This window comes from Filicampus tigris, chromosome 12, assembly GCF_054856515.1.
Source record: "Filicampus tigris isolate MCC_2025a chromosome 12, RoL_Ftig_1.0, whole genome shotgun sequence".
Classification (NCBI taxonomy): Eukaryota; Metazoa; Chordata; class Actinopteri; order Syngnathiformes; family Syngnathidae; genus Filicampus; species Filicampus tigris.
Genome location: NC_141228.1, coordinates 3,128,364 through 3,151,080, shown reverse-complemented (window position 1 = coordinate 3,151,080; position 22,717 = coordinate 3,128,364). Strand labels below are relative to the sequence as shown.

Sequence of the window (22,717 nt, the reverse complement as noted above, 5' to 3'; positions counted from 1 at the left end):
AGAGTTGGGCCTTTTACTAAAAATTCAGTTTGTTTATCACCTTCCCCCAACAGCCAGGGTACCCTTTTGCTGTCCGATTACCGCCATAGTACCCACCTATGGGCCGGTCCGCTTATGATTTTAAACGGGCTTCCATTAGTGTTTCCGGCTGCAAACTGCGGCCAACTACCGCTAAATTTTGATCCGTCTATAAAAAAACAATATTCATATTCGAACAGATGCACTATTATGCGGTTATTTTGTGTATCTACATCATTCTGCCCAAACAACTTTCCAAAGCCTCACAGGCACTTATTTTACTTCCCAAATTAAAATGCGCAAAAGTTTATAAGTTTAAAATGGCTTAGTTTTGACAGGATCCCCTCTTTTCTCTGAGAAAGTAGACGATTACATAAATTACATTATGCTTAGTCCGACAATTTTTTAAAAAAAGTTTCCCATCAATCGTTTAGCACCTACAAAATGGGGCGTCCGTCATAGGCGGAGAGGCGAACCGGTCACTTGCATAGGCGGTATGCCCAGCTCCGTTGATCGACATTTAATATAGTTTACCATTTCAATCACTTTTGTACTCAACGTTGTAAGAACGAGCAAAGATAGTTGCTGGATTTTTAAAATGTTTTCATTTTTTTTTTTATACAATGTTATTATTACAGCACACATTTCTAGACACCCAGAGCCCTGATGTGTGTTTGTTTGTACTTAAGTGTTGGTGTTGTGACTTGTGGTGTCATTCTGGGATTTCTTTGTTGAGTATTTCCTTTTTGGATATGGAAATGTGATGCCATGACGTGAGCAATTCTCAGTTTTTCCAGTAGTTATGGGTGGCCATGTAGTTATGTTATGACACGTCTATGATTAACTCTGCTGTAGACTACCGTTCTACGTAGTAGTAGTAGTATAAATCAGTCTTTAGCTTTATGATTAAAGCCATACATCACTTGCAACATTCTGTGCGTACCTCTCTGTGTGGATGTGTATATGCATACATTTTAGACCAGGGGTCTCAAACTCCAGTCCTCAAGGGCCGCTTCCCTGCATGTTTTAGAAGTTTCCAACCTGCAACTCACCTGATTCAAATAATCAGCTCATCAACAAGTTCTGCAGGGGCCTGATAACGATCCCGATCATTTGAATCAGGTGTGTTGCAGGAGGAAACCTCAAAAACATGCAGGAAAGCGGCCCTCAAGGGTCGAAGTTTGAGACCCCTGTTTTAGATGAATATACTTGATGTAGATGAAAGTCCCTCGATGGAAGAATCCTCAGAAAGAGAGACAAGAACCAGTGGTATAAAGATTAAGAATGGATGTTTTATATTGTCTCTTTAAAAATATGGAGATGTTTAACTCTTCAATGTCATTAGCTCTTTGATTGGAATATCTACAGTATTTGATCATGACAGAGCTCAAGCACTATTGCATTTTTCTCCAGGAGTTCATGTTAATGTGAGACCGGAAGGATACATTATGGCGTATAAAGTGCACAAAAGGCAGAGAGAGTGACAGAAAGACTGGGACACAGTCTTTACTGTATTTGGATCAGGAACAGTCAAAAAATAAAAAAATAGGCTACAGTATGATATTTTTCTTGGATCACTCCAAAGGAGACAGTCGCAGATTAAACCACAGGCGTTGATGCCATCCTGATTGAGCATCACAGAGCTTTTGATTGATAGAATTCCAGTGTGCAGATGTGAGCAGAGTTTGAAAACCTCCCTAATACAAGGTCGACTACATTCATCTGGCACAACTACAATGGCATTCTGTAAAATGAAAGGAATTTGAAAGTGATGCCAAAAGCACTAAAAGCAGCGAGTTGTTTTGTTCCATCATAAACCCAATTCTGAAAGGGCACAATGGGATGGTGACATGACACTGTAATGTTATGGAGAAATATTTTTGTGAATGCAGGTGGAATGTGTGACCAAAAGCCATGAAATCAATCCAGTTAGCTTAGTGTCTGTTGGTTTATGTTCATGGGTGTTATTAGATGAAAAATGTCAAATTGAATTTGATCTACTAGATTACAATCTAAAAAATCAAAATAGTTAAGTAATAGTTTAATCAATTGTAAACATTTGTCTTTTTTTTGGTTTCTTTTGGCTCCAAACCTTTTAACAAAATCTGCCACTTCAAACCAGGGGCTCAATTAAAAAAACAAAAATATCCTGTACAGTACTAGTACTTCTTCAGACACTTTCCCTTTGCTATGCAAGCCACACAAATGTTGCTTGGTAGTCAGTTTAGTCACTTCATATCATTGCAGTGAACTTAGTCCAGTCTGACAGCAGTGAAAGATCAAAGCAGAAAATGTATTCACAGCACGTTTTAACCTGTTTCCCAAGTGAGACCATCTTTTAATTTGTCCATGACCCTTTCAAACAGACCTCACTCGTTGAATCTTTAAGAGTTCATCATTACTTTAATACACCACTGCGTCTCTCTATACCCTGAGGTTGTTTTTTTAGCACCATTATCTCCTTGTGAACTTGTAGAGATTTTTGTCAGGCAGTTGTAATCACACCACCAATATCATTAAGTCCTAAGGCGAAAGACTCATATATTTCATCTAATTTTTCACAAGTTCGTTGTATGCATATCTTGTGCAATATAAGAAATTTTAAACATCTGAGAAATTGTTTTTATGGTGGAGCATATGAGAAAAAAAGGCAAACTAGTTAATTGTCTTAGTTTACTTTAATGTCTGGCAAGGCTTTAAGATCATCTTTAAAAATTGTTAATTTGAGTTTTCAAACATAAAAGAATGGGTTAAGCGGTCTGTATGAATCACATATTTAGGAAGAAGTATTGATCACTGTGTTTCTGAATCTTCTCACACCTACCACAACTTGTGGCCGTCTCTGTTCTAGGAACACCAGAGGACTTGAAGGTCTTAATCTGTGCACATTCAATCCCACTTTAACTCCAAACTCGAAGTTGCATCTCATTTGAGCGTTAGTATTCCCATTATTAGCGTTAAATCCACTTAACCCCTAATCTCAGACCTTTTGACACCCAATTTTAATCCTTTAGCCCTTCACACCAGAGTCACAATGCCTGCTTATTAAAGGTGAAATATAGATGTGTGTGTGTATGTAAATGTGTGCGTGAGTGTGTAGGTGTGTGTGTGTGTGGGGGTGGGGGTGCGTGTGTGTGTGGTCAAAGAGATGAGCCATTCATCCATCCAGTTTTAGGCTAAATGCAGCTCACTTAGGAGAGGGCCTAGTCATTAAAAGGACTTATCTCTCCTCCCACTACATATACACACAAACACACAGGCACATACACACAGGCTAATACTCTTGAGGGAAATACACGTGGCAACAAACAGGTACACAATACAATTTGTGCACACAGTGCTCAGATGGTGTACTTGTTTTGAGGCTCAATGGCGGCTTCACACAGTAATGGTGACAAAGAATATTATAGGCAACAAAGTGTGTGTGTGTGTCTATAAAAAGGTTAAATTCAAATCATATTTCTGGGTTTCGTCAAATATTTTTGAGAAAATAAACTGATGCTATTTTTGTTTTGTAATTTATTACTATCTTGAAAAATATCACATGATTCTGTTTGGTTTGGAAACACTACTATTTTTTTCAACAGTTTAACAAACAATATTTGTCAGAAACATTTGAAAAATATTTTTTTTTATCTAAAACCAAAGCATCATGGTGAAAGTTAATTAAACAAATGATGAACATAATTTTCTACTAGCTATATTTTCTTTTTGTATCAAGTGGAGTCTCCCCCTGCTGGCTACTATGAAAAAAAAAAAACATGTTTAATCTCGAATCTCGAATCTCACAATTTTTGGCAGCTATCCCAAAATTCAGCTGTCAGGATGTGTGACCTTGTGTTATAAAGCAGTCAGGGATTCAAAGGAGAGTTTGGCCTCCATGCAGAGTCCTGACTTTTAACAGTACAGTAGTTGTAAAATTGAGTAAAAATCCAAATATAAGGATTTCTGACCTCAGGTAGGGTTTAGAAGGTCAATTTTGCTTCCAAGCAGTGTGGCCATTTTTAATAGTGGCTATAAAATTGAGTAAAAAACTCCTGAGATTGTCCCAGCATAAGACTTCATCCCAAAACTCCTGTGTCCAGAGTCAGGGGTGCAACCTACTGAGCCACATAGAGAGGAGCGTTTAAGGTCTCAAAGTCTATTAATCTACAAGCGGTCACGATTTTTGACAGCTGCCCCGAAGTTCAGTTGAAAAAATCAGCTGTCAGGATGTGTGTCCTTGTGTTTTAAAGCAGTCCTGGATTCAAAGAAGGGTATAGCTTCCATGCATGGTCCTGATTTTTAACAATGGTTATAAAATTGAGTTAACATTCAAATGTAAGAATGTGTGACCCTGTGTTTTAAAACACTGGTGAATGGACCTGTAGATAACCCCAACAGCCATCAAAATAAAGTTGGCAGACGTTTTAATATTATAATGCAGGCATGCACTACAAGGTTCAGATTGTTTGTGTATACAGTATTACAGTGTAAATATGTTTTCATGGCATCATTCTTATTATCACAGTCCAAAGATTGTGGCCTAGGTTTTGCTCTTAGTATATGTTAGGTGTCATCCTCTGCATGTCACAGTGGTTATGATAGTGTGGCAGCCCCATTTATGCATGACTTGACTCACTAAACAACTGTACACACATACACACACACACACACGCACACACGCATACGCACACACACTCATACGTAAGGATACAGTAACTCCTACTAAGTGACAGTGTTTGACCACATAGTGTCTTCAGCCGTTCATTTTGCAGTCAGAGCAGAACAGTTTAGTGTGTCTGAAAGACCGTTCAGGTTATGTAATTTTCTCTTTTAGTAGCAATACTTAACTTTCTTACAATGAGAGATACAATGTGTGACCCGTAATTGTGTAAATGTTGAGGGACAAACATAAATCACATATAATCAAAGAACAAAATGTGTGACTGCTTTGGGAAACGATGGGCTTCTTGGCATTTCAGCTCCGTAACAAGCGACTTTTAGCACTGACCTTTTCGGAGCTGACTAGAGAATTATAATTTGTAACTGAAGGCTTTATTTATCCTAAGTTGAATACCTTTTTTGTTCTTCCCCTAGAGTGACCAAGTTCTCGTTTGGTGTGAGAACCACAGACGCTGTGCACAGGTAAGTACAGCCAATGTTGTTTAACTACAACACTGAATTAACCTCAGTTCACGTTATTCCAGTCACGCATCATGTCGTTGCGTTTCTGTCTGATAAACTTCCAAGGTTGCTCTGTTATTTGGTGTCCGAGCAACTCTTGAGTTGTTTCAGCTTGACTAAGATGTGTGAATAATGCGTACTTCCATCATGATGTTAGAATACTTTAATAGATGAAATAATGCTTTTTTTGCTGTTTGGGAACTGTATCCGCCTTTATCATTGCTTTGAAAAGTTTTCCAACTGATGCTGTGTCTGTGTTGGCTCTTAAGCTTCACAAGGTTTTATATAACTTTTTCTCAGCTGGAAGACATATTTCATTTTTGCCATTTTCCATTCTTTGCCACACACTGCATCATGCAATGTGATGAAAATTTCCCAAGGAATATGGAGGTCAAAATGGGTCTCTGTCTGTATGAACCTCCTCATGAGGGGGATACCATACTTTACAAAATATCACATTGGATGATATTTCATACATATATATATATATTTTATATTAGGTAGAATGCAGCCATAAATAATTCTGTAAAGTTTTATTAATCAAAACCAACATAAACCTATATCATGTGTGAGCAAAATGCTATCTGTTCTCAGATCTTACCTGCTGGGCCAAATCACACCTCAGTGGTTGCATTTGTTACTAAGTTCGGACAAATACTGCACACAATGTATGTACACTGGCTGGTGCACCAATAGAAACCACTAAAGCCGGTTGGCCATTGCAATATAGTACAGGAAATGCCCTTATTTGTGTTGTATTTCATTTGGGACCACATTGAATTGGCATTTATCATCAGGTACGGGCCATTTTCTTTCCATTTGATGAAAATACGTCGGCAGAAAAACACTCCACAGCACGGTGTGATTTTTATAGCTTTCTTCACTAATATAAAATTAATTTTACTGTAGTGCTCAGATCATATTATGCCTTAGACCCAATCATTTGAATGTTCTTGAAGCTCTCATAAAGCGTTTTGGCACCACATGTTAAAACTATACTCATATTTCCCCCCACCACAAAATGTTTTTTATACATTTAATTTGGGTTATTGTTTAGACAGGACATAGCATGTATTGTTCCAAGGAAGTTGTAAATGCTTGTGTCAAATTCTCATTGTGTTTATGCAAAAACACATATATACCTGTACACATAAATTGTTGTACTCTGAAAGCTGTGGGAAGGGGATTTAATGATATTTCCTTAATCACCCACAGAAAAAATGACCGGTCACTTAAGACATTAATTGTTGCAATTTTTTTTTTTTCAAATATAATTTATAAATGAATGGGAACATCTCACCCATAGTGTTATGAACTCCAGTTCAATGCCAGCATCATATTAATTAGATCGATGCTGCATGGGAAAGTTACCATGTTAGATTGCAATCAGCAATCAACCCCACACAATTGACTGGTTTCTTAGCAATCAATAAACCTTTTCCTCTTCCTAATGAAAACTAATGATTACACAAATGTGGTTTGGTGTGGAAAAGCCTCAACTTCAAGAAACACATTTGTGATGAACGACCTTTGACTTCACATACTTTATGTTCTTTTGGATGAACTTGGAAACATTTCCATAAACTCCAAAGTTGTGGAGAAGGTAGTCCCTCATATATTATTATCATATTATGAAACATTTGTATCAGATCTTATCTGCAATATACCACAAATACCAGGCCATTAGTTACAAGTCAGGAACATAAATACTTCATATTGCAAGACTTGTAGTCCAATTTACAGAATAAGGGAATAAGGGGGAGCAATAATGACACAGCTGATATTGGTAAGATCGGTCTCATGAGCTGTCGTGTTTTATCTGTTCTTTCGTTACATCAATTCACCGGATTTCTTTATCAAAGACACACGGCAGGCAGATGTTGCACCAACACATATGGTTTGTGTCACATCACCAGAAAATCCATGGAAAACTCACTTGGGAGTTGACTAAGGCTATACGCCCACCCTCACTCAAATTAATCTTTTCTGCACCCCCCTTTTATCTCTGTCCTTCTCACACACACACATAGAAGATCTCACACACATACAATAGCTAAATAATAATGTGCACCAGGTGTGAAGCTGTGGGATGTCCAGGAATCACATTGTTACTCACTTCAGCTGACTTTAAAACTGAAGTGTGTAACTTTTTCTTTGTTTAAAAAAGTTCTGTATCCAAGCCACTACTACTAGAGGAAATGACACGATTTTGATTAAGCCTATCAGCTCTTCTAACATACTGCTGTGTTGTTCAGTATTTTATATTTTAGATTTGGTTTCAACCGGTGACATTCCCGCACTGGTGCACCGAAAATGATGTAGCGGCAATGACTGACCATAAATGACACATTTTACCTAGCAATGAGCGAAATGCGGAATCTCGTCTCCCGTTGAGCAAAATCCACCTGTTTTTATCCATTTCACGGTACGGCCATTTAGCCACTTCCTGTCACAATTGCTCAGGTAACAATCACGGCTCAGCTTGCAAACGTCACATGACCAAACTAAAACAAAAAAATGGCAATACCGGCGCTCGAGGACCGGAATTGCCCACCCCTGCTTTACAGTATAGTATCAGTGTAGTATATACTTATGTTAACACCACACCTGTGTGGCAGAATTATGTTGTCGTGGTGAATGCTTACCAAACTGTGCATCAAAATATTTTGTAAGTTTATACCTCTAATTGTAGTAGATAAACTGTCTTTCATATGAATTAATGCTTCATTTGCCTTTACCTCAGTATTCTATGCATTACAGATCTGACATTGTTTGTTGTAATAAAGATTGTTGAAAAATGAATTTGAAAAGGACTTTGAAAAAACATCGCAACTCATATCGCGATCGCAATTTATGTGACAAAAAAATTGCGATGAGAATATTTTCTAAAAGCGTTCAGTTCTATTAAATACTGCACAAATTAACACACACTTAATGAAGTATGCATATTTAAACTAAAATAGTCAAGGAACGACAAAAACAAAAGATCAACTATTTAATTTCAAGTTGTGCTCTCTTACTGTAATGATCCAGCACCCATTTTCAGACATCAATGTTGAGGACCTAAAAGACTTCCACAAAGGAAGCATCAGTGAAACCTTAAGCATTGAAGAGCGAGAAGTGAGGAAAATTCCAACTAAGAAACCTGAGGTCTACCCACAGTTTTCAAGGTGAAACATTTTTATGAAGCACTGCAGAAGCAACAGTATGCGAGTCATTGTCGGGGTTATGTTGGTGGTGGAAAAAAAACAAGACTTAGCCTTCAGTAGTTTTCTTTTTAATCCGGAGAGTGTGCAAGATCACAACATGGTCTGTTTTGTTCAACTTCTTCTTTTCTTCAACCTGCTTCATCTTTACCCATTCATATACCAATGGCGCCCTCTATTGGTAAAGCGTATCACATTGAAATTCACATTATACATTATGTATTTGTAAACACAACATCCCCCCCATTACTCACAAAAGCTACATTACATCTCCTATATTTGAACAAGTGCAACTATGAAAAATACAGTCTACCTTTAAACGTAGTTGAACCATTTCCAACTTTATAATTTTATTTAGTGGTAGCTGCGATATATATAACCAAACAAAATGCATTACCCTTGTGCATCATATTACTTAATTAGCAGCATAAAGCACTTCCTTGTAGTCTCAATAATGAAATGAACATTTAACAAGATATATACTTCCTTTCTGAACATTTTAACATCAACAGCTGTGTTTGGGTCTATGACTCTTGTGCTTTTCCAAAACATAGTCCTTGGTCCATGCTGGTGACTAATGCTCTCTTTGTGGAGCAGTGCATGTCAGTATAGTCCCTCTGAACCCGGTGTTGCCTTTTATAGTACCATCTCGAGGAGGATCTTCTGCTCTTTTGGCACAGAAAGAAAGATGATTCGCATTCCATCGTTTCCCATCACTCAATATGAAGGTGCTGTATCCGGTTTGTTTTTGTACTTCCGCAGGGTCGGTGTGGAGAAAGGGCTTGTGGATTCGAACCTTGTCTCCGATTGCAAATTTGGGAGGTTTAACACTCCCCTTTTCGTCCATGTAACTCTTACTTTTCATCTGTCGGAGAGCTACTCTTGACCTCAGCTCTTCATACTGTCCTGTGTGGTCACCTGGGGACAATATGTGGAGCTTTGTTCTCATGGTTGTTCCTCGCAGGAGGTTGAAGGGAGAGAGTGGTAGCGTGTGGTGTAGCTCTATATTTCAGTAGCATAGCAGTTACTGTCTGTTTCCATGGCTTTTGTGTTGCATGTGCTCCCTGGATACAGTCTTTGAGAACGCTGTTGAACCGTTCGATACACCCATTTGCTTGAGGGCGGTACACGCTTGTTTTGATGTGGTTGATTCCTCTCTCCTTCAAGAAGTCGACAAATCCACATGAGGTGAACTGTGGTCCGTTATCACTTGTTATGGTGCAGGTGTAACCCTGTTAATTTGGCCAATTATAGGTTGATACATGAAATCTCTATTATCGTAGTGCACTTGACTGAGGTGTATTTCACACATTCACTACTTGGTGGCAGTATAAGAATGCACTAGGCGAAACATTCTCTTCTAATGGCATCATTGCGCAGTGGTTTTCAATCAACGAACGTTGAGAGCTCGAAGAGAACGCAGGACGAAAGACATACTTATAAACATCTTGAAGGACATTTCATCGTTCACCTTTGCTGGACTTGGATCTAAAGCTTGTGAAATGCGGTTATCCCGACTGGTTTTTTGTTGAGTCTTCTCTGGAACCGGATTCCATTTGCCCTGGTGCCTGGATCTTCATCCCCTCATTTCATCTGTGCTCATCGCTGCCACCGCTCCCTTGGACATCTTGAGTTGAACACTAAGTATTAAAGGTTCGGTAGAACAATTTCAAAATCATTTCTTTTTTGAGTGCACTCAGAGGGGGTATTATACATTTTGTGAATATATTATTTTTCCTGTTTGTTTTCTTTCCTGAGATCTCAGAGGTACTGTCATTGTTGAATTTTTTCTGATTGTGAATTGAATATTTGAATATATTTACTATTTCTAAACTTGAACATAATTTTGGTGTGTTTTCATTTGAGGTGGAATCTCTGTCTTACTACATGACCAGTCACAACCAACCTCCTCATCAGACCTAGACTTAGATAACCCTAACCTTAGACTACAAGATTTTAACAAGTCCCCACAGAGACCAACAGACGCTCTCTGTGAGGACTTTGCAGACCACTTCAGAAGTAAAATCGATAACATAAGATACAGTCTTTTAGGCCGTCACATCACAAGTTTCAGTCAACCTGGACAATCACATTTACAAAAGGAAACACTGGAAAGTTTTGCCATGGTTGATGCAAGGACACTTGGTGGGTTTTCTCCCAGGTAAATCCAGCGGCGGTGAAGCCCCTTCTGAAGAAGAGGAACTCTGACCCCAGCGTTTTTAATAATTATAGACCTAAACTTACCATTTCTAAGTAAGATTTTAGTAAAACTGGTGTTTCTCCAGTTAAATCACTTTTTAAACACAAATAATATTTTAGAGAAATAGCAATCTGGTTTTAGGATGAACCACAGTACGGAGACTGCTCTTTTAAGGATTTTAAATGATATTAGGTGCACTGCAGACGTGAGAAAACTCACAGTCTTGGTACTACTGGATCTAAGCGCTGCTTTTGATACAGTAGATCACCAAATTTTAATAGACTTAAAAACCTAGTAGGCATCTTTGGTACTGTTTTTAACTGCTTTTATTCCTATCTCACAGACCGATCTTTCTTTGTAAGTATGTATACTTGTTCCTCCAGAACCCATGAACTTAAATGTGGTATTCCCCAAGGTTCAATTTTAGGCCCAATACTTTTTAATCTGGGTCCACTGATAGTGTAATGGTACACACGCCTGAGTTGTGTGCGGGCAGCGTGGGATCGATTCCCGCTCAGTGACAGTGTCTATGTGTGCCCTGCGACTGGCTGGCGACCAGTTCGGGGTGTAGTCTGCCTTCGCCCATTGACGGCTGGGATAGGCTCCAGCAACTCCCCGCGACCCTGTATAGGATAAGCGGTTTGGAAGATGACATGACATGACATACTTTTTAATCTTTATATGCTTTCCCTTGGGGATGTCATTAGGAGACATGGCGTCAGCTTCCACAGCTTTGCTGATGACACACAGATGTATATTGACGTGTCTATTGGTGACACATGATCCATTGATACCCTTTTGAATTGCATTTTAGATATTAAGTCATGAATGGCAGAGAATTTCCTACAGCTCAATCAGGACAAAACTGAGGTTTTAGTTATTGGCCCTGAAGGTCAGAGAGAAACTTTTAACAAAGCTACAATATTTTAAACCCTCAGAATGTGTGAAGAACCTGGGTGTCATCTTTGACTCTGAGCTCAGTTTTATTCCGCATATTAAAAAATGTAACTAAGATAGGTTTCTAACACCTTAAGAATATTGCCATGAGTCCGCCCCTTTATCTCGGGCTAACACGGAAGTGCTGATGCATGCTTTTATTTCCTGTCGTTTAGATTATTGTAATGCCCTGCTCTCTGGCCTCCCCAAAAAGAGTATCTCTTCTTTACAACTACTCCAGAATTCAGCCGCTCGGGTGCTGACGAGAACCAGAGGGTAGGAGCACATTACACAGTTTTAAAATCGCTGCATTGACTCTTAGGCTAGTTTCACACCGCAGGCAAATGCGACCCAGATCGGATTTTTTTGCCCATATGCGACCCGTATCAGATTTTTTTATGACCGTCTGAACGGCTCAATTCCAATTTTTTCAAATGCAACCTGGGTCAGTTTCGTATGTGGTCCTAGATCGGATACGTATCCGATCTTTTTCAATGCCTTCACGGTCTGAACGGCCAGGTGGTATCTATCCGACACTGACGTCATCTGGAGCCCAAAATGTGCCACACGCAGGCGGAGGGAGACTGCTGGCAGCGGGGTGATTGAATCTGCAAAGTTGTTTTGAGTAACAATATTGACTTTGTATTTTACTTTAATTTATTCCCACTTGAAACATGAAGCATAAAGTGGACATTTATGGCGATCGTAGTAATTCAGCCACGGCTCAGATCGTTTCATTTTTTACGCATGGTTGTGACGTGACGTCATCGTTAGTGATGTCTCCATGAAATCAGATGTTAAAGCGTAGCCTCCGGATTTTCCCCAAATACTGTATTTATTTCTACCTCCTATCTAATCACTTGACTGTATAAATGCCGAGACACGCTGGACCACATTTACTTCCGCAAACACAACGTCGGGAATCGGAAGTGACGTCGCCTCTTCTTCTGCACATGCGCGTTACTTTGGCAACGCATGTGTTCATACAGCAGACAAGACCCAGATCGCATTTATAATATAATATGAACGCTTACGCAAAAAAATCCGATTTTTTTTTTTTTTTTAAGAATCTGAATTGAGCATTAAGACCTGCGGTGTGAACCTAGCCTTAGTGTGTTTCAGGATCGATTTTAAGGTACTTTTATTAGTTTATAAATGTCTTAATGTTCTTGGGCCATCTTATTTGTCTGATTTGCTTTTACCATACCAACCCTCGCAGATCCTGAGGTCCTCTGGCGCCGGCATTTTAATTATTCCCAGGGTGAGGACCAAAACCCACGGCGAGGCTGCATTCAGTCATTTTGGTCCTCAACTTTGGAATAGCCTGCCAGAGGACGTCAGGTCCACAGAGACTGACCTACCTTTTTAGTTCTGCTTTTAAATAATTGAAGTATTTTATCTTTTTCTTTTTATTGGGGACTATTTTTACTTTATCATATTTTATCATACTGATTTTAGTTCTTAGATTATATTTATAGGATTATACTAGTAGGCCTACTATAAAACTTGTCTTTTAGTTTTGTTGTTTTCTGTTGTTCTTAGCTTTTAGCTCCAGTGTTTCCTCATGGGGGGTCTCCGCGTTGGGGAGGTGAGGCGTCATCGCAAGGGCTCCATAGGTCCAGGTGATTGGGGGCCTCTACACTAGGTGTGGGGTCGCCCCGGCTAATCTGGGCCGGGGGTCTCTGTGATGGTGGCACTCCCCGTGGCCCGTGGGCTGTTATTACCCTCAGCGTGAATGAGCCCCCCTTGGGTACCCTTTCCTCATATGGTTTCTCTGTGCCTTGTCATGTCTTTTTTAACACAGTTCATCAGGTTGTGTGCTTTGTGTGTATGTGGGTGTGTGTGTGTATTGCGAGTGCTGATGTCCTGGCGGATATATGTCTTTGGGTTTGCTCGGAGGGAGGGCGGGTGATGGTCTTCCTTTTATGTTATGTTTTGGACATTTTTATTGGACAGCACTTTGAGTTGCATTTTCTTTTTTGTATGAAAAGTGCTATATAAATAAATTTGATTGATTGATTGATTCAACTCACATTGGTAAAGCTTTTCAACACATCCACAATTCCTATTTCCCCAAAATTCAATTTATTCACACTTAAAAAAGCCACAAAAAAATCACCATTCATTCCCAATTGAATGAATGATTCAAAATTTCAATTTTTCATCATTCCAATTTGAAATTCATAACATTCAGCTCATTTAACTCACAATCAGGTTCTCGCCCCCCCCCACCCCCCAAATTCTTACTTCCCACACATTCAACACATTCACCCTTATAAAACCCACAAAAAAAATCAACTATTCACCATTCATTTCCATTGGCACATTCAACTTTTCACATTTACACCATTCCAATTTGAAATTCACAACATTCAGCTCATTCAACTCACATTAAGCTTTTCAACACACCCACAATTCCTACTTCCCACACATTCAAATCATTCACCCTTAAAGGACCCACAAATATTCCACTATTCACCATTTATTTCCATTGGCACATTCAGCTTTTCACATTTACACCATTCCAATTTCCACAAATTCAAGTCATTCAACTCATTCAACTCACATTCAGCTTTTCAACACCCCAAAATTCCTACTTCCCACACATTCAACTCATTCAACCTTAAAAAGCCACACAATTTCACCATTCATTTCCAGTGGACCATTGTTATTGCCCCTTGGTCTCCCCAATGCGGCGGCCATCTTGGACAGGGACATTAGCTAGAGTGGGGATACTCACCCCTAGGTGTCCCCAGTGCGGCAGCCATCTTGGGCAGGGACATTAGCTCCACCCATGATTCTCGCCCCTCAAGCAGCCCCAGTCGGCGGCCATCTTGGGCAGGGACATTAGCTAGACTGGGGATACTCACCCCAAGGTCTCCCCAGTGCAGCGGCCGTCTTGGGCAGGGACATTAGCTAGACTGGGGATACTCACCCCGAGGTCTCCCAAATGCGGCGGCCATCTTGGGCACCCCGAGGTCTCCCCAGTGCGGCGGCCATCTTGGGCAGGGATATTAGCTACACCCATGATTCTCGCCCCTCAGCAAGGCCCCAGTAAGGAGGCCATCTTGGGCAGGGACATTAGATAGACTGGGGATACTCACCCCAAGGTCTCCCTAGTGCGGCGGCCATCTTGGGCAGGGACATTAGCTAGACTGGGTATACTCACCCTGAGGTCTCCCCATTGCGGCGGCCATCTTAGGCAGGGACATTAGCTAGACTGGGGATACTCACCCCGAGGTCTCCCCAGTGCGGCGGCCATCTTGGGCAGGGATATTAACTAGACTGTGGATACTCACCACAAGGTCCCCCCAGTGTGGCGGGCATCTTGGACAGGGACATTAGCTCGACTGGGGATACTCACCCCGAGGTCTCCCCAGTGCAATTCAACTTCATTCCAACACATTGCACAGTTTCCATTCAGCTTCCTTCGCCTTCACATGCAATTTCTCCAGAAATTGCACTCCCTAGTTTGTAGTAGGTTTGCTGCGGTCATGTGCATTGGATTGTGCGGGACCCATATCTTCCCCCAGTAGCTTGATCTGTGCCCTACCGCGTGTACTGACGCTGTAAGGACTAATTTTTTAGCTGTTAGCAATGTAGCATTCCTCACCGCAGCTTCAACTTGAGCAGCAATGGTTACTGCTGTGTCAAGAGTCAATTCGGTCTCGAGCAGGAGTTTATCTTGTACAGCACTGAGATGTGTATTTGAAATGAGCTGATCCCTTATCATCTCACCTTCCATTGCTCCGAATTGGCAAGACGTGGCCAGTTCCCTCAGCGCAGCCACGTACTGAGTAGTCGACTCATCCGAGTGCTGAACACGTTGTCTGACACATGTCTACAGGCCACGACATTAACTTTCGGGACAAAGTGTTTTTCCAATGCATCCATTGCTGTAGCCATAGTATTGCCTTAGTCCGGTAAAGTATAGAAGAGGCGCTGTCCTTCTGGGCCCAGGCAGTGAAGTAACATGGCCCTCTTCCTTGTATCCAGCCATGCATCCCCGGCAGCATTGATAACTAGCATGTAGTTATCGAACATCTTCCGCCACGTTGCAAAGGGAATAGGTGGCTCACCAACATGTGGAAGAAAAACGGCAGGCACGGTAAAGACACGCTCATCCTCGTCTCCAATTTGTTATGTTGGTGGTTAAAAGAAAACAAGACTCAACCTTCAGTAGTTTTCTTTTTAATCCGGAGAGTGTGCAAGCTCACAACATGGTCCGTTTTGTTCTATTTCTTCTTTTCTTCAACCTGCTTCGTCTTTACCCATTCATGTGCCAATGGCACCCTCTATTGGTAAAGCGTATCACATTGAAATTCACATTATACAATATGTATTTGTAAACACAACAGTCGGATAAGGCAGAACACCACTGGCCTCATCTTTTCCTGAAACTTCGGTTCGGTATATTTTCGGTACAAAAAAAATGTTTGAAAATTTTTGAAAAGATGATAAGTAAATGGTACTTTTTTTTTAAAAATAAAAGCGAACCATTCGGGTGACATTCTAAGAAATTACACCAGAATAAAAAATACACTAACAACAAAGATCTCTTAATTTTGAAAACTATTAAGACATTGAAATCTTTGAACACTCAGCAGCAACAGCCTATGACACATCTAACTATTCAAGTTAGACAAGTTGTCTTTTACAGTACATGTATACTATTTTTCTAATGAAAAAAAACCACAACAATTATAATTATTGCTAACTGAATTAAAACTCTTTTTACAATGAAAAAAAACAAATTTTAAAAAGTCTATGAAATTATATACACTTTTTAGGCATTGAAACCTTTGAATGTTCAACAGCATATGATCCATCCATCCATTATCTGTACCGCTTCTCCTCACAAGGGTCGCGGGGCGTGCTGGAGCCTATCCCAGCTGTCTTTGGGCAGTAGGCAGGGGACACCCTGAACTGGTTGCCAGCCAATCGCAGGGCACACAGAGACAAACATCCGCACTCACAATCACACCTAGGGGCAATTTAGAGTATCCAATCAACTTACCATGCATGTTTTTGGAATGTGGGAGGAAACCAGAGTGCCCGGAGAAAACCCACGCAGGCACGGGGAGAACATGCAAACTCCACACAGGGAGGCCGGAGCCGGGATCGAACCCACGACCTCTGAACTGTGAGGCGGACGTGCTAACCAGTCGGCCACCGTGCCGTTGGAAGTTTTTGGCTAAAAAGACTGCTTTCTTCATCATCGAAGAAACATTCACAGTCGGATGATGCCGTTTTAAGTGCCTTATTATGTTAGACGTGCTACCTGCAACATAGCTGCCGATCACCATGTAGCAATGTCGGCACACAACTTTGGGACTTGTCCATGTACCTTTCCCCTTCAGCGATTTTAACAGGAAAGCCAAAATGTTCCCAAACAGGAGATCGCAATGCACGGGGAGACATTTGGGCTCTGGCTTGTTTGCCCTGTGCCATAATAATGCAATTTATCCATGCATTTATGATTTATCACGGCTTCTGGCGTACTGGCTACTCATCTCTGCCCCCACTCTCCTATGCGTGCAACATTCAATAGCGTTCGTGTGAAAACTCGCCTACTCGCGCATAAGCCCGCGCTAATAATAAAAACCGATCAGAAGCTTCACGCAAGTGGACCAAACCGAACATGCTGTACCAAAACATATTAATACATCCACTTATACCATTACATCCCTAGTAGCACTGATAAAAATTGTGGGCCCCTCGATCATTTAAGTTGGCCGTTCCCAAGCTATGTGATGCCATCTCTACGTGGTAAGCTTTTTCAGAAAAAAAAAAAGGTAATTTACGGAAAATTCCTGTAGCTACATTAAATTTGCCTTAATTTCTTTTCTATTTTTCAAGTTTTTTTAAAAATAAAAACATAATGTATTCTTTTAGTTAAATGTTATTGCTGGGCAATATCTGATGTTGACTAATCCTATTTTTTTCCCCATTTGATATTTACGTATGCTCTGAGACATTTATGTTACTCTCCAGGTACTTAGTAGGCCTACTTAAGTATTTTTCACTGTGCTCAAGTAATGATTTGAAAGACTACTTTTTACTTTTACTTGAGTCATATTTTTCTATACTTTATATTAATATACTATCTATCTATATTTGTCAGTACTCCTACTTGAGTACAACTTTTGGTTTCTCTACCATGGACCAAATTGAACAGTCTGAGATCTCCTGCAAGGTGGTATCATTAGGGTTCCCAAAGCACTCAACCATTTTCTCACATGGCTCCCAGATTGCAGATGACCGTATGGAAAGGGAACTCATGTGGTCATCTTTGTCTCACTGTATGGCTCTGCCAGCTTTTCTCTGGACCTGTTCTATGGTTTGTCTTTCATCTAGTCTCTCCTTTTCAACAGACACTCACTCCTTTCTGTTTTCTTCCTCACCGAAACCACATCTCCAGCCAACCTCTCCCATTTCCTCCACTCCCTTTTTCTGAGTGTGACTGTTATCCCTCTATCGTGGCAGGTGAAGCTATAAAACAGCAGGGGCAGTCAGTGGAGGGCAGTGAGATAAGGTGCTGTGTGTGTCTGTATCAGCTTCAATTGTTTGATACCCAAGAAGATCATATGCAAACTGTGCCTGCATTCAGAAGTATACACAATCATTAATCTCAGCTGCTACAGTGCGTTGGTACGTTAAACAGCAACATCCCTAACCTCCGACCTAAACTATGTTTACACTCTACAGTACTCTTCACCCATACCCACGGGTCTCCATGTCGCCTTCAAGGCCAAAAGAGTCTCAGTCTCAGAGTCTCAAGTGCAAGCGCGCACTAGTGATTTACCGCTTGCTAGTGACATTTGAGAGTGTGAGGTCTATACTTCACACATGCTGAAAGCTGGTTTAACCTTAATGCATTAACATTAGGTGTCTCCTCTTTCCACAGTATACTATTGACTAAACAGTGTAGTAGCCACATTGATATTCTGTACAATACTTTGAAGAAAGTGATTCTGTGCATTTGAATGCAAGTATTGCATTTCAAGTTTATTCAGAACTTTATGATGGTTCATCTCAGCCTTAAGTAACTTTTTACAGTGCTGTAAGTTCACTTTGTGCTTCTTAACACAAAGCGCAGGTGCGACAGAGGTTGATATTTTTGTAGCACCGACCAGTAAGTTGGAAGTATAAAATTATTTTGATTTTGCCACCTCTTCAAACACTACATAGTGCAACTAATCTCTAAACACAGTAGTTTTTATATCTAAAATGCATACAAAATCAAAAACTTAATAAGCATGATTTGTGGTGATGGGAAAATGAGGCTTCAACCTGATTCATGAACCAGTTGTTTGTTTTTATTGAGCCCTCTAGATGGCACTCTGTGTTCAACATGGGGCTGAAAGCACAATGACTTGCCATTTCTTTCTTTCTTTAAACCAACAGTGCCATCTAGAGGAGTCAGAAATACAACAACTGGTTCATAGAGCAAATTTGAAGGTTCATTTTCCCATCATTGATGAATTGGAGCCCTTGAGCAAGGCATCAAACCCCCACACCCAGGTCAGGAGGGCAGTACCACTTGCACGCCAATGAATGCAAGGATCACTGTACAGTATATATCGGAGGAAAACTTTTTTCCCTTCGAGGAATAAATCATAAATGACATTCAGTGTACTTGCCTAAAGCACCGTCTCGTAGCATATTTCAGCAGACAGCAAAATAGTTTTGGAAGTTTTGAGTTTCACACAATACACTACAAACACTGTCTAATTGAGATGTGACATCATCATATGCATTTTGCAGAGCAATGTTTGGTCCAGGGTTAACATTACCAGTGTGGACATTAAGTTTTTCACTTCTTCCACAAGATTATGAGTCGGTCTTAGGTACGGCAAGTTTAGGAAAGTAAGCCTTTGAATTTTAGATACAGATGTGTGCTGTTTTTTTTTTGTGTGCGTTTAGTTTTCTTTTTTTTAATTAGAATACCGGTAAATCTACTTATCCAACATTTCATTTACCAAATTCCAGATTAGTTATGATCCAGATAAGGAGACTCTAAAGCCTGAATGAAAAAACAATTGTTTTAATATTGTAAGCCATTTAATCCAAATCCAACTCCTGAATTTATTAGGGCCCAATCAAAATCCTTTGTGGGTTTTGTGGTTTTAGTCTCAAAGGAGAGAGAAGGGGGTTAAGCATTTGAGACTATAATAGAAACAAGAGAGATTATGCGTGTAAAATGATGAAAGAGAGGAAAAGAAGGGAAAAATGGAGAGATGGGGTGAAGACAGGAAACAAAAAGAACAAAGACGGCACAGAGGAAGTAACAGGGCTGAATGAGAAATCAAAACATGGCTGTACTCTGATCAAAGTGGCAGTGGGTTTGTATGCATGTATTTGTATGTATTTGCTACACACATAGCAAGTGAAGTATGCTAAACAATAGGTTGGAAGCACTTGGTCACATGAAGAGACCCATCAGACATCTTTGAAGACACACTTTTGGATTTGGTTACAGTTAATTGGGTATTTGTGTAGTGTGTGGGCTTCACACGGGGAATTGATTGAGTTAGATGTGCCTTGCTCAAGAGCAAGAGGTCCCTGGGCCGGACCGGTCGGACCCTCCAGCCTGGCCGAATGCCCATTTTTGGGGTGGGGGGATGGGAGCTGACAAACTTTTAAAAATGGCTGGATTAAGCATGGCCGGAAGTGGATTTTAGTCCGGCCCACTAATCAGCCCTCATGCGTTTGACGTGGTCGCGAGGCGGCCAAATTTTATCCCAGCCTACTCTGTGAAAGGTTTCTTTTTAGTGACAACTGCCGCATTGATTCACGTGACCGATGCATTGTGCTGTTGGCGACAGGTCTGCAACGCCACGCACACATCAGGAATTGTTGCTGCTCTGATCGGTCCATGATGTCACATGTTGCGATGACATACAGTTTCCCACACGGAGAGGAGGAGAGCATGCAGCACGCAGCTCGTTGCTGCTGCAAAACAAGCTAGTTTGGCAATGAAATTAAATGCATCGTCTAGTCATCTCGGTCCCTTTATGGTTGTAGCAGGCACGATATCGATTGTTGTCGCTGTCTTTTTGAAGCGACGCCGACCGACTCGGAACCCAACTGCTTCAAAACAACTTGTGTCCACGAATACAGTATATTCAAGCTGCGGGCAGCACTGACTCAAGGGTGATGCTGCCACATCATGATAGAGTTCATGCACTTCTTCTGGCGTCTTCCCTACTTCCGGAAATATGCCGTTGCAAACCTGCTGTGTTTAGTGGTGTGCTGTTATGCTTTTATTTTGAAGGCCGTGAAGGAGGTGTGCAAAATAAATAAGTAATTTGTTGACTGCGACTTCTGGCCGGCTGTTGGACCCAAATAATTCACACAATGGAAGTAAGCACATGCAGTTGGGTAAGTAGTAAAGTACTATGCCGCATTTTGAAGCGTGTTCACAGCGGGTTTGAATAGTAAATTAGCCAGCTAATGATCCTTAAAAAGCCTCTGCCGTTAGCATCCCTCCCGCGGTGGCGTAAATCTTGGACACTTTTTCCTTTTTTCTTTTTTGGCCGGGGGGCGGAACGGGGCGGGTGGTGATAATTTTTATGAATAAGGGCTGTGGGTCGCGGCCGAAAGGGTACCCAGGTCAAGGGTGGAGGGTCGCGGGCGGACCGGCAAAAAAGGGTCAAGTGCCCAGCTCTGATATTGAGAAAGTGTGAGCTATGACTGATTTTGTGGCATTTGCACTAGACATGCGCTGGGCACGAAAATAGGGCACTTGAAGTCACTGTCTTTAAAAAACAAATACCAAGTCTGAAATCCTGGAGTGCTGATAGATTCGGACCTGACTTTTAGCAGTCATATCAAATCAATCACTAAAACCTTATTTAAAGTGAAAGTCAACCCAAACATATTTTTTTAAGAATATGTTGTATGCAGGCCCACTAGTTGAAACATGGCATTCTGATTGATATTGTGTTTGTGGAATATGAGTTAATCCACCCGTTTTTAGCCACCTCTGGGGGAGCCGTTTTGCTACTTCTGTCAACTGAAAATGATATCACAGATGCTCAGGGCTCAGATAACAATCAATCACAGCTGGCTAAAAACGGGTGGTTTTCTCATATTCCACAAACACAATATTTATCCGAATGCCTTGCCTCAATCAGTGAGCCTGCATAGAACATATTCTGTAAAAAAAATACCTTTGGGTTGACTTCTTTAAAACAGCTGAAATTGTTGGAAAAGTCATTTATATCAAGAAGTGACCATTTGGTTGACTATTTGTGTCTTTTTGTTCTGTTTGTTCTCCCTAAATCAGGGAGATGGAAGAAATAATTAAAGCCAGAAACACTGGGTAGCTGATGTAGACGGACGGACAGACAGAAACAGAGAGGGGGTGGGGGAGGTTGGGGCCGAAACCTCAGTTTTTATGTGCTGTCTGGTTGTGATTTGCAAAGAGCCACCATTCAGCAGTTCTGTCAACCTTTTGTGTGTTGTTTGAGCCCTTGAAAAATATGATCTCCTTTATCTTCTCTTGCTTCTTGTTCGTAGAGGGACAAGAATCAACATTTTATTTTATTATCGTCGCCTTCTCAACTCTGAACATTTGCAGCATTTGCAGTTTTTAATTCCCTTCCTCACACAATACTACTTCCTAAGTTCATGGAAATGCCGTGCCTTTGATAATTTGTGATATAAAAATAAAAAAGTCTTTTTTTTGTTCTTTTCTCTTTTTTTTGTTCACATCAAGTGCCTCCAACCATGCAAAGAGCTTTGGGAATCCAAGACGATGCTTTCTCTGAAGTCCTGTGAGGTAAAATAAAGAGTGCTTCATTTGGGGTGTGTGTGGGGGGGGGGTGTGCAGGGGTGTGCATGTGCAGTGATGGCCCGAGCCATCGTGGCGCACTAGGCAAAATTATATATATATATATATATATATATATATATATATATATATATATATATATATATATATATATATATATATATATGTATATATATATAAATATAATAATTGTTTTAATTATTATTTTCATGTGCATATTAGATTGGTTACTTGAATATCAGTTTAATGTTGCAATTAGCAAAATTAGCAATTTACTGCAATTTAAAATGATGTGGTAATACTGCTAAAGTTTAGAGTAGGCAATATTACTAATGTCCGCTGATAGTGTAGTGGTACACACGCCTGAGTTGTGTGCGGGCAGCGTGGGATCGA

The 22,717-nt window shown here is 40.6% G+C and overlaps 1 protein-coding gene across 2 annotated transcripts in view; it reads left to right on the top strand.

Moving 5' to 3' along the window:
- Positions 1-22,717, top strand: part of anos1b (anosmin 1b) — a 58,552-nt gene that overhangs the window by 9,949 nt on the left and 25,886 nt on the right. Inside the window, exons 2-3 of one of the 2 annotated variants that reach the window (XM_086047447.1) lie at positions 5,098-5,145; positions 22,250-22,312. In XM_086047447.1, coding sequence (XP_085903573.1) covers positions 5,098-5,145; positions 22,250-22,312 — 111 coding nt within the window. The remainder of the gene's footprint in view (positions 1-5,097; positions 5,146-22,249; positions 22,313-22,717) is intronic. The other variant, XM_086047448.1, reaches the window with a different exon arrangement.